The sequence below is a fragment of the Pleurodeles waltl genome, chromosome 6 (assembly GCF_031143425.1).
Source record: "Pleurodeles waltl isolate 20211129_DDA chromosome 6, aPleWal1.hap1.20221129, whole genome shotgun sequence".
NCBI lineage: Eukaryota > Metazoa > Chordata > Amphibia > Caudata > Salamandridae > Pleurodeles > Pleurodeles waltl.
Window position 1 is genome coordinate 1,665,722,975 of NC_090445.1, and position 15,775 is coordinate 1,665,738,749.

The window sequence follows — 15,775 nt, forward strand, 5'->3', positions numbered from 1 at the left end:
TTTAAGATGCCACCCCTTTTATAAGTATATTATATCTGATATAGGTTGAGGGTATTGTGATTATGGGGTTCAACATCCACTAGGGGTGAGATGTGATACAAAGGTTTCACATACTGTATTTTCATCTCCCTGCTGTATATATTTGTAATTTAATGTGTACTATTTAGTAGTGTGTGTGTAATAAATGTACTTTTCCATTTTCAAAGAACGAGGACTGACCGGACAGTAATTTGTTGAGTGTTGTTGCGGACAGCGGAATGGAGAGTACTATCCCACACCACCTCTCCCGAGTAGGCCTTGAACTGCTCTGCTTTGCCACCCTGAGAGAGCCAAGTGCTGCAATGGTGTACTTGGTTTGCAGTACAGAGCCAATTGTGGACCTATTACTTGCACAGGACTTTGGGCCATATGTACGAACACATTTTCCCATAGACACAGAATGGGCAAAACTGCTTGCTACATCTGGCCCTTAATAACCCAATTCCTTACAGCCACCAAATGCAGTGAGTGCAGTTTCCGACCTACCCCATGAATAATAATGCAGTAGGTCAGATTGCCACTCAATCCAAATGGGAATTTTCTGAATGAACCTAAAAGTACAAAGTCTTTGCACAATTTGCAACCACTATTTGTGAATCGAATTTTTGAATATCTGTCCCAGTGTTGCTAAAGAACTCGCTGTGAATTTGTGCACGAATTGGTCTGAATGAACCAGCAATGGGGTATTGCGTCTGTTAATGTACATAATGTATGTATGTCAACTTTATGTTGCTCCGATTATGCGCTGGGAGCACCGAGAGTGTGTTTTGCGGCCCCGTGTTGTATGTTTCTGCATTATTTTCTGCAGTTTTGTTAGCTAGGTGCTAAATATGCCTGACATAATATTTTCAACAATATTTATGCTGAATAGTTGCGTTAATACTTACAATGGCTCCTTTTGAATGGTTGCACACACACGGAGACTTCATTGCTGCAGTGTTATCACATGCTGTGATTTATTTCACTCGCCCGCCCCCCCCCCCCCCACTCTCCCTGCCCCCACATTCTCATCCCACTAATCCTTGTCTATGACAGGGACAAGGTTTCACTGTACCAGACACAACACTTTTGCTCGGCTATTTTTAACACAAGAGAGTGCTAATTCCCAACAGTTAATTCACACAATGTTCTGCGGTGAAACTTCCTTCCCTGCCCAAGGAGAACACTTTTGATGTGTAAATTCCAGAGAAGAAGAAAGTCTCTAAACTGACCTGGATACATGCTAATAGCCGCAACAAGGCAGGCTCTAGCAGACTGCTAAAGCATTCACATTCTGAACAAAAAATGTTTTTGCTTCAGTTTGGAAATTGAAATAAGAGCATCTGACGCATAGGGCAACGTAATCTATAGTCGTGCTGTTTGCTAAAAGGCAGATTAATTCTGGAGGTGATGTGATGGCCTTGCCTGGGCTCGCACCGCCTGCTCAGAGGAAAAAAAACAGGGGCAGGATGTGCCTTTTAAAACGTCTGCAATTCAGCTTCAATTTGATTCAGTGAAAAGTAACACAGAGCGATCTGCATCTCATCCTTTGATTACACGTCTGTGCCGAGGCACAGCCCGGGCTGACGCCGACATCACTGCGGCGAGGAGGGAAGAGGGAATTCATTTCAATGGAAATCAATTTGATTAGAGGCAACATCAATTACCGAGCAGACATGATCCGCATCCCGCAGCAGCGAAAGAAACCAAATGATGTCAAATATGTTTGTCCCATCCCGAAAAAGAGCAGAGTCTCTCGGTGACAAATGACCTCAAATGGTTTTCCGTAGAAACTTGAAATATGCGCCGCCTCTGATGTATGCGGCCTGTGCCATCAATTGGCAACCAGATTTGTTCCACATTGAACAAAGTCCCTGAATGTTCTTCTCTGACGTAAGTTTCTGTAGTGCATCAGGCTCACCCTGGACTGGGACATGTGCATGCACAATTTGTAAAAGAAGGAAAAAAAGTTCTTTCCAGATCTTTTTTGCAGACGTTGCTGCAGGCCATGCTGGCTGACGGGGTTGCTGAATACCAGGCTGTCTAGTTTTGGAAGTATATAGCTGTCTAGTTTACAATTCCTGACAGTCCCACATTGCAGTCCCAGAATCAGCTTGAATTTGGTTTTACACCCAACAACAGCACAGAGGAAGGCTGCTGCTAAGTGGTCACTTTCTCCATGATGAGCAAACCAATATTTCTGGCAATGGGCAAACAATGGTGCAGATATCCTTGTTTAATCCAGTGGAGAGGCTGCCCTACCCGGCGACCGAGAGCGTTCACCTGCACATCCCTCCACAGTACAAAGGTATCAGCTCCAGATAGGCCAGAATGACAATCCTTCTCAGAACTAAAAAACTAAAAGCCAATGGGCCAGCCTCCTGCTCGCACACATCTGCCACGTCCGCAGAGCGCTTTATCATACCTCACCCCAAAGCCTAGAATGACTTCCCCCTGCACATCAGAGTTGCCTCCTCAGTCCCTGAGTTCTGCAAGAAACTGAAGTCCTGTATCTTTACTAAGACCATAGGCTCGGCCAGCATAGTCCGGTCGTTTTGCTTGAGCATCTGGATATCCTCCTGGGTGACATGCATGCTCACATATAATCATAACATGACATGACATAACATGACATCAATGCAAGCAGAACAACCATCCAACTGGAGGTTTCCTTGTGCCCGAAAGGATCCCATAAGAATCCAGAATTTAAATCACCTGAACCCACTGGTTCCCATTGCTGGCCTCTAGAGATAAAGGCGCTTGAGTTAAAGACAGAGCCGGAGAATGAGAACATCAGAGTACAACATGCGAAATGGATATGGAAAGGTATTAGAGGGACAATGATAGTTCTGATGGAGAATGCGAGAGAGGGAGGTGCTGGCTGAAGAAGAAAACTTTAGAAACACCCTGAAGCTGAAGGATTTAGAATGAGGTGACTGAAGGCAGCTTCCAATCCGACTGAAATGCGATTTGCTGAGGTTAACCGAGGTTGCCACTGCAGCATCTCTGCTCGATCGCCTGCTCCTCAGTGGTACCAAGGCCGTTCTGGAGATGAGTGATGGTGAAGGAAAGAAGTATGCGGCATGGAACAGATGCCGGTACGGCCGACTGGCCATAACACCTGTTCAGGACCTCATTCATTTTAGGACAGGATGGAAAGCCAGTGGTTTCCATTGACAGACCTGGGTGATGGGTGTACAGAGGAATCCGAGTACGTGCTTCACCTGGAAGAAGATAACAACCAATGAAGGGCTGGTAGACCTTTCACTTCCAGAGAATCCTTTAAAAGCTGGTATGAGTGGGGCATTTGCCAAAAAAGGCAGATGTTCAGACCGCCAACCTTGCCGTTCACCCATCCCATGTAGAGGTGAGAGAGCAGCAGAGTTTCTATTGGTGGAATATCAGTTCGCTCCAGCAGTGGCAAATCTTGATATGGCAGCCCATGTGCCACTCAGTCGCATGGTCACAGTGTCGGTCAGCCACACTTATATAGGGTGCAGGGCCGGCTTTAGGGCTGTGCGAACGGTGCGGCCACACATGGTGCTGACCTGGATTGGGGGGCGCTGACCTCAGGGGGGGGCGCTGTGTTTAGCAATAACTTATAAAACTTGTGATTTAAAAGCACCTGCTGAAAAGTTTCTTGTTCGTCCAGCCTTCAGGAAACAATTAAATTGTCAAGATACCTCTTGTGATTAAAGTTCCTGCTGGGGAGAGAGAGATGGGAGTTTTGTCTAGTAGCAGGTTTGACTCGCCAAAAGTAGCATAAAGGGTTAATATCCCTGCTGCAAAGAACAGAACTATATTTTATGTGGACAGCCGAGTGGATTTTTAAAGCCAGCCTTTACAAGTGCTTTAAAACAAATGAATGTTTGGGGATATGGAGAGATGGGGGCACATTTTCCTGGTGGTAGTGAGTGAATCCAAGGAGGTGGTCATGGGGCAAGAGGTGCCACAAAAAAAACTGTTGCACAGGGTGCCACCAGCACTAAAGCCAGGCCCTGATAGGGTGAGGTGACTATCATGAACGTCAGTTCACCAAAATGCCAGGGGTAGCGTCAGTGACATCACACCCTCTTTGACCTTCAATTTCATTCACACACACATCCTTACACGTACACACGTTCACACTTACAGCCGCTCTCTCTCACACAAACCCACACTCATCCTCAAGCACACACACAACATGCATTTAAAGACTTTTTTACTTACCTCAGCTGCCAGGGAGGGCCTTAGTCCAGCTCATTGTATTTCTATTACACTAATACAGAATAATTAAACATTGTTTACTCTTAATGTAATACAAAATGAGGGAAAACATTGAGAAAGGAGCCTCACCCGACGTCCGGAAGGATGCACTGCCATTGTACTCCTGGCACTGATTTTGTCACCGCTGAGGCCCGCGGTTGCAAAGACAGTGCCAGGAGTAGCAAGGGGCAACCCAGGGGTCGCAGCTGCGACCACTGGCGGCCCCTAAATTATATTCATGGTGACTATCACTGACCATTGATTTTCCCTGCCTTGCTCGAACATGAGAAGTATGGTGGTTCCAGGCAGAAAAGGCTCCAGCAGCGGCTGCTGGTGATTGTAAGTGGGTTGGGGGGGCAGAGGGTGTGGAAATGAGGGTTTGGGGGGTAAATAAAATAAAATTTTACTTACTTGCCGGCTGCCGGCTGTTTCCGGTCCCAATTCTGCAGTAGTGGTGCACACAGCACAGGCTCCCAACCGCCAATCAAAAATCTGCTCTCATGCTGGCCACACTGTTTACCAGCATGAAAGAAGTGCTGTGATTGGCCTGAGCAGGCTCGTTTAGCGCTCGCTCAGGGCCTGGGAGCCTGTGCCTCTTCTCCACCCAGCTGTTGCAGCACAGCCTGATGGAGAGATCTAAATGATCATGTTGGTTTAGCCGAGCTGGGAAACACCCGGAAGAACGAGTCCGGAACCACAAGGTTATGAAAAACGAAAGGGAAACAGCGCTTTCGTTTTCCACGACTCCCTGGTTTCGGTACCTTAACCACGCATGTCTGAACAACGTACATGTGTGGTTAAGGTACAGAAGGGACTTGGAGTGGACGCAGTGAAGGAGGAGGTAAGTTGGGCTGGGACTGGGGCTGTTTTGGGGGGCAGGGAGGGTGCGGGGGCTGTGGGTGATTAGGGTTTGGGGGCAGGGTTTAGGTTTTAGGGGCGGGGTTGGGGACTCAGGGTATTTTTAGTTTTTGGGGTGGGGGCTGGGGGTGATTAGAGTTTAGGGGGGGTCAGGGTTTAGGTTTAAGGGGTTCGGTGGGGGGCTGGGGTGGAAGCATGCTGGGTTGTGCATGCTGATTGGTAATGCCTTTACCAGGAATGCATTTACAACGGTAAAATCGTTGTAAACGCATTCGTGGTAAAGGCATTAGTGTTTAGAACGAGGTCGTTGTTCCGACCTTGTTGTTGAGCCACGGGTGGTTTAGGCACCCGTGGTTCCGACATATAACCAGCCGAGCTTCTCCAGCTGCCCAAACCGACATGCGCACTTACTGTGCGCACAACTCCGACTCCCCCTGCTGCCATCATGGACATGCCCTGCCCTAGTGTCAGTGAGCTCTAGGACCCTACCAAAAATAAAATGATAATAAAATAGTTTTATTAGCATTTTATTATTCACTTTCCCTCTGCTGGCTCACAGCAGGGGGGGCAACGCTCCACCGTCATAACAGAGGAGCCGCAGCTGAAAGCCTCCCTATGTTTCAGAGCCATATCTTTTTGTGTTTTACTAAAATCATCTCCTGGTTTGGAAGTTTTGTTTGAGTAAAGCAGAAAAGTAAGTACAGGGCCAAAAAAACTCATGGCCCCTGCTCAGCATACTGCTTTGCTGGCAAAGCATCCCCCTTATCGGTTGAAGTGGTGCAGGAAGTTAAATTCACACAGGAATCTGAAAATATGTTGAGCGGTGATTCACCAGGGAATGCCAGGACCCCACTAAACTGGCTACATTTTACATGTAACAACGAAAATCCTCAAACAATTCATGTTTGTTAAAACTCCTCTCCCTCTGATAGAGGGTTCTCCCCATGTTCCTTCCCAATAGGGCTTTTTTAGTTATTTTAAATGTCCTGGAGTTTTTTTACTGCATTCCTTCACCCTGTTTTGAGATACAATGAACCTACAAGTCTACAAGAGTGTCTTCCAAGATTAAATATGTTATTCCCCTGGCTCATGCCATGGTAGGGCTAATTATTTTTCCAGTAAATGCAATTATTTAAGGGTTAATCCGTATGCTTTCCGTTTCATTGTTCTCTCAGACTTTATCACTGTAAGATGTTTACACCAGTACACCATGATTTAGAAAGCAAGTGCTGCATTTTAACAAAAAAGATGGGGGATAACGGCCAGAGCTGCCGACTTTGGACCATGAGAACAAGGTTCGAGTCATGATGTCGGCTCAAAATCCTGTGGTTTTGGGCAAATCGCTTAATATCCCCGTACCTACCAAGAAATAAATGTGTTGTTGTGTAATGTAACTGGTGCTCATTTGCTGCTTAACTTCCAAGCTGCAGAAATGATAATAGTCGTTTAAATGCTGTTTAACCAGGAGCCTAAAGTGAGTCTAGAACTGGACCTGACCAAAAGACATAAACACGTTGACTCAAATAACTTGTGTGAGAGTCTTCTCTTCTTTGTTCATTGCAGATTGCAAATTATAAAGCAGTGGAAAAACACCCAAAATTTTTTGAGGAGTCCAATATCATGTAGGTGTCATAGCCATGTATTCTCTAGAACATTGGTTCTTAACCTTTTGACTTCTGTGGACCCTCACTTTATCACTACTGGAACCCCGAGATCCCCGTTGAAGCATTATTGGAATCTGGGGACCCCCTGCACTGAGTCATTACTGGAAACCGGGGACCCCAGCCTAAACATTGTCGATTAGAACCGTAAAACAGTACTCAAAAATAGAGAAACAAGCATGAATCATACACAATTGATAACACTTTTTTTTCATTTGAAAACAAATTAAATTAAAAAAAAAATAATAATCAGTTTAGTAGGAAGGTTGGAGCTTTTCTAAATTCAGCTGAAGGCACACATCGTCCATACTACATTCTGCTTGATGCACCGGCACTGGTTCCATGATTCAGTCTAGGACACAAATTTAATTTTTAGCCTCCAAATTCATATTTCTTGACATTCACAATGCATTTTAAATTTTTAAATTTTACATTTAGCTACTTTATTTATATACACTTTAGTAATCTGTTAATTAGTCAACAGGTTGGGAACCCCTGCTCTAGAATCCCGCCTCCACAGCTGCATCTAGCCCGGGCCCACCTCCACGTCTTGGATTAGCTGATCATTCTTCTTGCTCGTATGGAAAGGTGAGGTGTCCACATGCGCCGCTGTCCACTCAGATCCCCGATATACCCCAAACAGCTTGTCGTGCTTTTTGGTTATTTTGTGAAATCCCATGTAGTTCAGATTCTAAGAGAAAACATACATGATGTGTTTTAGGAAAACAGCTATGTAGAAGTATAAAAACCTTCAATGCAATGCAGCTTGGTTCTACAGCTGGTGATAAACCAAACTAAGGCCCGTATTTATACTTTTTTTAGTGCCGCATTTGCGCCGCTTTTTGGCGCAAAACAGCGCAAACCTACAAAATACAATGGCATTTTGCAAGTTTGCGCCGTTTTTGAGTCAAAAAACGACGCAACTGCGGCGCAAAAAAAGTATAAATACGGGCCTAAATAGGTGACTATGGGCAAACCTACACCTACAAGGTGTAGGACATCATCGATGGAAATACTGACCCAGATTTAAGAGGGCCTAGCGTAATATATTGCCACATTAGCATCATTTTTTTACGTTAGTGTGACAATCGAATGGTAAAAATGCAGCGCGATATTTACAAAGTGGTGCAATACATGCATTGCACCACTTTGTAACCCCTTGCACCACATTATGCCTGCACCAGGTATAATGTGGCGCAATGGGGGCGTTCCCCCAATAGGAGGGCTGAAAAAAATGGCACAATTCTTTGCACCATTTTTTTGCAGCATTTTTTAATGCCTGCTCTGAGCAGGCATTAAGAGGAGGCACGCCATTTATTAAAATGGGCCTCTATGTACTTTGCAGAACTAGCAAAGTGCATAAATAGCGTAAAAAATTTCGACGCTATTGCTACTACGCCGTACCATGGTGTGCCATATATTAAATATGGCGCACACATGGTGGCGGTAAGGGGGCGCTAGAAAAGTTGAGCAGCACCACTTTTCTTAAATGTCCCCTATTGTGTATTAATATTGCTTACAAAAAAATAACGTTGCATCATTTGAGATAATAATGGAACATCTACACCCAATAGGATGATATCTTTGTAAGCGATAATAAGAACACAATATTTACGTAATATGATACTTCCATAGACAATTTACATTATACATGTAACATACAAATCAGGATTTGCATGATGACAGAAACATATACTTAGAGATCTCAATGTATGCAAAATTAGGAGGGATAATTTCTATGTTGATCCCAATCAGAGCGTTCACAAGCTTTCTCTTGAGGGAATCCGGGTCTTTTAAGTTTTTTATTTTTTTTGCAGGCTGGGTCTCTTGTTTTTCATACTCATTTCCTTTGCATCTGCAAAACATTTTCATTAGACACATCTGAAAATCTTTGTTTCTGATGAAAAGTTAGGCATACACCTCATCCCTATCTTGTTACCCAATAACTTCATATGCATGTCAACTGCAAAAATATTATCATTAATAATAGTATTATTAGTATTATTATTTCATTTCATGTACCAGAATTTACCAGTTTTGTGACAGACATGGTTATTTTCAACTTCAATCCTACTAAATTTACCAACCTCAGAATGATAAAAGTTTGAGTCAGCCCTGCCAAGATTCAGGCTGATGACCTTCAGCTCGAAAGGCAACTTTTGCAACAGATGCATTGAACTGCTGAGCTACCTTTTCTTGCTAAATGCCCTCCTACTAGTTCATCCACTCGTCTTATGACACACGTCTCCTATGCAGCTGTCATTACATCTGTCTCTCTTCCTTCTGCTGTTCACTTATAACCTTGTTTCAACATTTGCTTTCATTGTTTGGGCATCTTTCTTTTTCTGTCTATTGATGTGTTTTGCAATCTTAATTTCCCTCTTTTGGCCTCAAACTGGGTACCATGGGATTAGTTTCTTTATGCACCTGCACCTGCACCTGTGTCCTTTTCACCAGCACAGTGAGCTAAATGCCTGCTGCTCATGTCTGCTGTGACCTGAGAGTCACCAGTTTCAATGCTGCCAGAATCAACTCAGCCTTCGATTCTTCCAAGATGGATACATAGAATATCATTAAATTGTGCAATATTAGTCCATGGTCTTTGCACCATCCGGAGACTGAAACACTGTTCTAAAAAGGACCAAATAAAAAATATTATTTATTATTGTTCTATTTCGAAATCTCTGAATTTGAATCTCTAGGAAGGTCCAACCTAAATCAATTTTATGTCCAGAGGCAAAATCGAAAACAGGAGCCACTCTACAGAAGCACTCGAAAGAGCCAAAGAACATATATATTAATACATTTATTTATTCATATGTATGTAAGTGACTTATAATGTGAATTCAGTTACAAAGAGACCTGTTTTCAACTTCTGTTACATGTCTTGGTAAAGTATCTATGTATATTTCATATCGTTGCAGTGTGGGGTTACTCTCTTGGAAAGTAATGATTTTTAAAAAAATGCTGGTGACAAAAAAAACAAATCCCCCTTTGCTTAGTTTTTTTTGCATATCCCAGTTTTTTTAATGAGCTTCAGCCAACTCATTTTCCGGTTCCAGGAAGACGTATAAGGCTTGTTGTTCAGGGCAAAACAAAATATGGGCAGAATCACAATGGGTACAGATATTGGAAGCCCTGGGGACACGATTTTGCAAACTTCTGTAAGATAGTGTCGGTGGGTAACGGGTACGATGAATCAGTTTCTGTTGTTTTTGTCCCTGTTGAATGCTGGGTAGAACATTTTAAGGCTTTGTATAGAAAACAGCCGCGGCCCGTCCTTTAGGGCGGAGGGGCCATGCCCCCCCCACCTTTTGCCCCTCATGAAGAGTGTCTGTCAGGCTGATCAAAGGTCAGCTTGACAGACACTCTTCATGTTCAGCTCAGGCAGCCAGGAGCGAGACTTGCACGATTTGCGCATGCTCCTGGCTGGTTGAGCTGAACTTTGCTGGGCTGAAGAGGTCACAGCTCCTATGGGCGTGACCTTCTCGGCTCATCAAACGTGCCTTGAGGCCCTCCCCCTCAGTGACGAGGGGAAGCATCACCCATTGACTCCGACCTGGGTGCTTCAGGTTTAAGCCCTGAAGCGCCTAGGGTGAGTGTCAATCAGTGAAACCTCGTCACAGGGTGGGGTCAGCAGTCTCATTGACCCCATCCCACTCTGTGACAAAGTTGGGACTGCTGCCTTAAACTTAAACTTTGCACTTGTATAGGGCACTACTCACCCATTAGGGTCTCAAGGCACTGTACACATACCGCTGTGGAACCCCTCCTGGCTTTTCTCTGTGAGGCGCCCACTCCTGGGCAACCTCCAGGGTGAAGCCAGGCATCCAAGCGCTGTCATGGCTGTTGTGGATATTAAGCAAGCTATTGCCCAGAGTTGCAGAGTGGGACCATTAATTAGATTAGGCACAGAGGCGAGAATTATCTGGTCCAAGGGAATTGAGCCCAAGACCCACCAAGGCGGGAATTGAACACTGGTCCCGGGCAAGATCTCTGCATTAGGGTCTGCCGCTCTAGCCATTGTGCCACACTACTCCACCTAAGATCAGCCAGAGAGAGGTGGCAGCAGTCCCAACCCTCCTGGGACCTTCGAGCTGAAGGTAGGTGTTTGTGTGTGTTTTTTAAATGAATGTTTGGTGCGTGCATGTATGTTTGAATGTTGATGAGTGTTGTGAATGGATGTGCGTCGGGCGGGCGGGCATGTGTGAATGAATGAATGTGTGTACTTCCCGCCCGACCCCCTCCCTCCTAAAATTACCGCCCGCCACTGACTGCGAATGTGAAAATAGTTGGGTAGATGTTTCCGTAACAAAGGTGACTACATTGACTTCCTCTTTGGCTAAAGACAAGCTTATTCTTACTAAGAACCACCCAGTAATGTTTACTATTGTGGAAACTAGATCTACTCTTTTACACACAAAAATAGAGAAAGCCTCTGCTCCGCATTGTATATGCTGATTTAGTTTACTTGGAGCATCCCATCTGATTTCCATACTTGTATATGTTAACAAGTGCAGTCTCTCAAGACATTCCTGATACTTGTTGAGGGGCAATTGTTGTCCCTATTCCCAAAGGGGGCTAGAGATATCCCTGCTAACTACAGACCAACTAGCTTAATCAACAGCTCCCAGAAGATCTTTTGTCACCAAGTTTTATTCCGGATCCAGGAGTGTATGACCAATAACTATGTACTATCTCACTGTCAGGAGGGTTTTTGAGAAAAGACGAGGTCAGTGGACCAAATGTTCTGGTTTATGACAGTTTGCTGGCAATATGTCACGATTAAGAAAGAACATCTATATGTGCCCTTAATGGACATGAGAGCTGCGTTCGATCTAGTACCGCGGCATATCCTCTGGGTGGTGCTAGATAGTTTGGGGATGCCTCATGTCCCCTGAATTTTCTAATTAGACTTTATACTGATACGTACACCCTGGTGAAGTAGAAGGATCAAGGCGACACCCGGCTGATCTCGCACAATCCCATGGCGTTACAGCATTTGCTTGATCAGTTTGTTGATTTCAGTAAACGTAGAGTTCTTGAAATCAATGCAGGGAAGTCTAAATTAATGGTTATAAAACCTCATTGCTCCTTTAGAAACACCTTGACTATTGATGGGACCCCAACAGAGCGAGTAAAGAGCTTTGATAACTTGGGTGTCAGGTTGTCAGAAAAACGTACTTGGAATCTTCAACTACAAAAAAAAGTAATGTCCCCTTGTCCCAGAGGTCATCTGTGATTGATGAAAAGCATAGATTATCAATTAATAGAGCTGTCTCCCCTGCGCTTGAGGTTTACCGAGCTGTGGCTCTCGGTGGTGCACTGGACGGGGCAGAAATATGGGGTTTGTATGATTTATCAAGACTAACTATCAAGGAGAATAGGTTCATTAGATCTTTAGAAAATAATCTATCAAGTACTCTTTTAGTATCATTAAGGTGGGATTTAAATATGAAGAAAATTGACCAAGTTGCCAGCCTTAAAGTGTTGACCTACTGGCCTACTCGGTCAGGATATGGACAGACATAGAGCTCAGGCCGTATAAACAAGCAATGCAGGAATTAATCTCTTCAGACAAGATCTACATTACCCCTTGGCTGTGTTCTGTAAAATCTCTATGTATCAACTCAGAGCTACCTAGGGTTTGGGAAGATTCCAGTGCAATATACAGGAGCATAAAGAGTCTATACTGGGAACATGTGTTGGATAGAACATGGCGTGAAACAAAGCCTGAGCAACTTGTAGACAAGTCCGACTTGTCTACAAGTTGCTAAGACTAAGGTGGTCATTCCAACCTCAGCGGTAAAAGGCGCTTACCGCCGTTCAGAAGACCGCCATAACACCGCCGCGGCCACGGTAAACCACCACGGTCATTCTGACCCACAAAAGTCAAACCGCCAAAATACAGACATCCACAAAAGTCCACCACACCAAAGGGCAGCGAGAAACTGGCGATGACCAAACCTCCACCGTCACGCCAACAGAAATACGCCCACACTATCACGACACACAAATCCACGCGGCGGTCTTTTAACCGCGGTATTCCATTGGCGGTACACACCGCCGCACTCAAAATACACACACACTTACAAAATACAACCACATTGGACAATTCAAAATACACACACCTGAGACACCTTCACACACCACTCCCACACACCCTATTAAATATAAAATACACACCCACATCACCCACAAACCTCCACTCCTAGAGATTCGTGAACACGCACCGAGAAAAGACATTCGAGCACCCAGACGCCCAATTCACTGTCACCCAGCAATATTTGCACACACTTCACACAACACAACAATACACATCACCACACTTAGCACCACACAATCCACCCTACACATCACCCACACCACCCCATGGCACCGCAAAGACACCCCAGGTTCTCTGATGATGAACTCAGGGTCATGGTGGAGAAAATTGTACGAGTAGAGCCACAGCTGTTCGGGGCACAGGTGCAGAACACCACCATTGCCAGGAAGATGGAGCTATGGGGCAGAATAGTGGACAGGGTCAACGCTGTAGGACAGCACCCAAGAAATCGGGACGACATCAGGAAGAGGTGGAACGACCTACGGGGAAGGTGCGTTCCATGGTATCCAGGCACAACATCGCAGTGCAGAAGACTTGCGTCGGACCCCCACCTCCTCCCCCAGAATTTACAACATGGGAGGAGCAAGTCTTGAACATCCTGCATCCTGAGGGCCTCGCAGGAGTAGGCGGAGGAATGGACTCTGGTAAGGCAAATCTTAACTACTTCTTCCCCCCACCCCACCTGCATGCCAACTCATACCCCCACCCTCACCCTCACCCCCATAACATCCTACTCCTTGCAACTGTCTCACCATCACAACCCACCCATCCCAACACCTAGCCCTGCATGCGTCCACAAAGCATGGACACCCATCACCTAAGCATGCCCACTGCACATACACATACAACCCCCCCCCAACCACCGTCACAACAGCCCCCACAAAGGAATGCCAGCACTGGGGTACACGGGCACCCACCCATTGCACGCTATGACACACACAGAAGCAATAACCATACTTTTATACCCCTGCAGGACCCGAACGCCACGTCACCGCGCAGGAGGGTCCACAAATGTCCACTCCACCCCCAGAAGAGGCCCACAGTGAGGACAGCAGCTCTGTCTCCCTGGATCTAGATGACCAGCCCGGTCCATCGGGGACCTCGGGACAGTCGGTTCCCCTCACACAGCCACAGGCCACAGTAGACCTTCCCCCCTCTGGGAACACCAGCACAGCACCCACCCAGCGGGCCCATACCTCTGTCCCCAGGACACGTCAATCAGCGGTGTGTCCACCACTACAGGGAACCCAGGCTAACCCACCACCCCAACAACAACATGTACCTGGGGGCAGTGGTATTGGGCACACGGTCCAGGGGACAGAGGCCCAGGGAAACAGGGGAACTGGGAGGGCTGCTGTGCGACAGGGGGGGGACAGGCCCAGGGAACCCACCCTCCACGAGGCCCTCTCCTCCATCATGGGAGCATACCACCGCTCCCAGGAGACGATGGTGACGGTCCTGGCCAGGTTTCAGGAGATCCAGCTTCTGCAGGAGCAACAGTATATGGGGTTCAGGGAGGAACTAAGAAACATCAGTTCCGCCATGGGTACCATCGTAGTGGCCCTGAATGAGGTAGTCACGACATTGCGGGACACCGTGGCACCTCAAAGGGCCCCTGACACTAGCATGCACCAAGAACTGCCTACCACCTCCGCCGGCGCTAGTGGACAGGAGGCCCCGACACAACACCAACAGGCCACCAGAACCCCACCCCCTGCAGAAGGAGAACCACCCCGCAAGCGGGCCCTGAGATCCAGGAAGAAGACAGAGTAAGATGTCATGACCCCCGCAAGCAAAGGATACCGCCCTGATTGTCATCCCACTGTCCCACATTGTCACCCTGTCCAACCTTAAACTGCCCCTGCTCCACTTCCCACAGGCATTTGGACAATGCACCTGTGAAACTGATAGTCTGGACTCTGCCATGGACAATCCTCCACCATCACCCCTCACCGATTTGCAACCACCCATCCAATTTAGAGCACTTGAATAAAAACACTTCTTGCACAAAACAATCTGGAGTCTGGCTGTGATTTAGAACAAATGTATTAGACATGACCGTGCTAAAATGTTCATTCACATTGTGATGCTAACAAACCGCTGTCACACAGCTGTAGTCCATGGGGAAACAAAGCAGATGTCACGCAGTGGGGCCCACATCTCTGAAAACGGAAGGGAAAGTCACAACACAGTTACCATACAATGGGGGAAAAAGTCAGACAGTAGAGAGGTAGGAGTCATTAAGTAAATGTAATATGCCGGTGTCTACTCTTACCTGTGTGTCACTGAAAATACTGCTGTATTACTGTGTTCCTGTTCTCTATGTCGTCCTCTTCGGCTTCCTCCTCTTCACTCTCCACAGGCTCCACAGCTGCTACAACACCACCATCTGGACCATCCTCCTGCAGAAAAGGCACCTGGCGGCGCAAAGCCAGGTTGTGAAGCATACAGCAGGCCACGATGATCTGGCACACCTTCTTTGGTGAGTACATTAGGGATCCACCTGTCATATGGAGGTACCTGAACCTGGCCTTCAGGAGGCCGAAGGTTCGCTCGATCACCCTCCTAGTCCGCCCATGGGCCTCACTGTACCGTTCCTCTGCCCTTGTCCTGGGATTCCTCACTGGGGTCAGTAGCCAGGACAGGTTGGGGTAACCAGAGTCCCCTAATAGCCACACCCGGTGCCTCTAGAGTTGACCCATCACATATGGGATGCTGCTATTCCGCAGGATGTAGGCGTCATGCACTGACCCAGGGAACTTGGCATTAACATGGGAGATGTACTGGTCAGCCAAACACACCATCTGTACATTCATGGAATGATAACTCTTCCGGTTCCTGTACACCTGTTCACTCCTGCTGGGGGGGACCAAAGCAACATGTGTCC

The 15,775-nt window shown here is 46.4% G+C and overlaps 1 protein-coding gene across 1 annotated transcript in view; it reads right to left on the reverse strand.

Moving 5' to 3' along the window:
• The window catches only part of LOC138301807 (xenotropic and polytropic retrovirus receptor 1 homolog), a 151,645-nt gene that overhangs the window by 114,833 nt on the left and 21,037 nt on the right, over positions 1 to 15,775 (reverse strand). Inside the window, exon 3 of the mRNA XM_069242307.1 lies at positions 7,324 to 7,473. Within this exon, the coding sequence (XP_069098408.1) occupies positions 7,324 to 7,473 (150 nt within the window). The remainder of the gene's footprint in view (positions 1 to 7,323; positions 7,474 to 15,775) is intronic.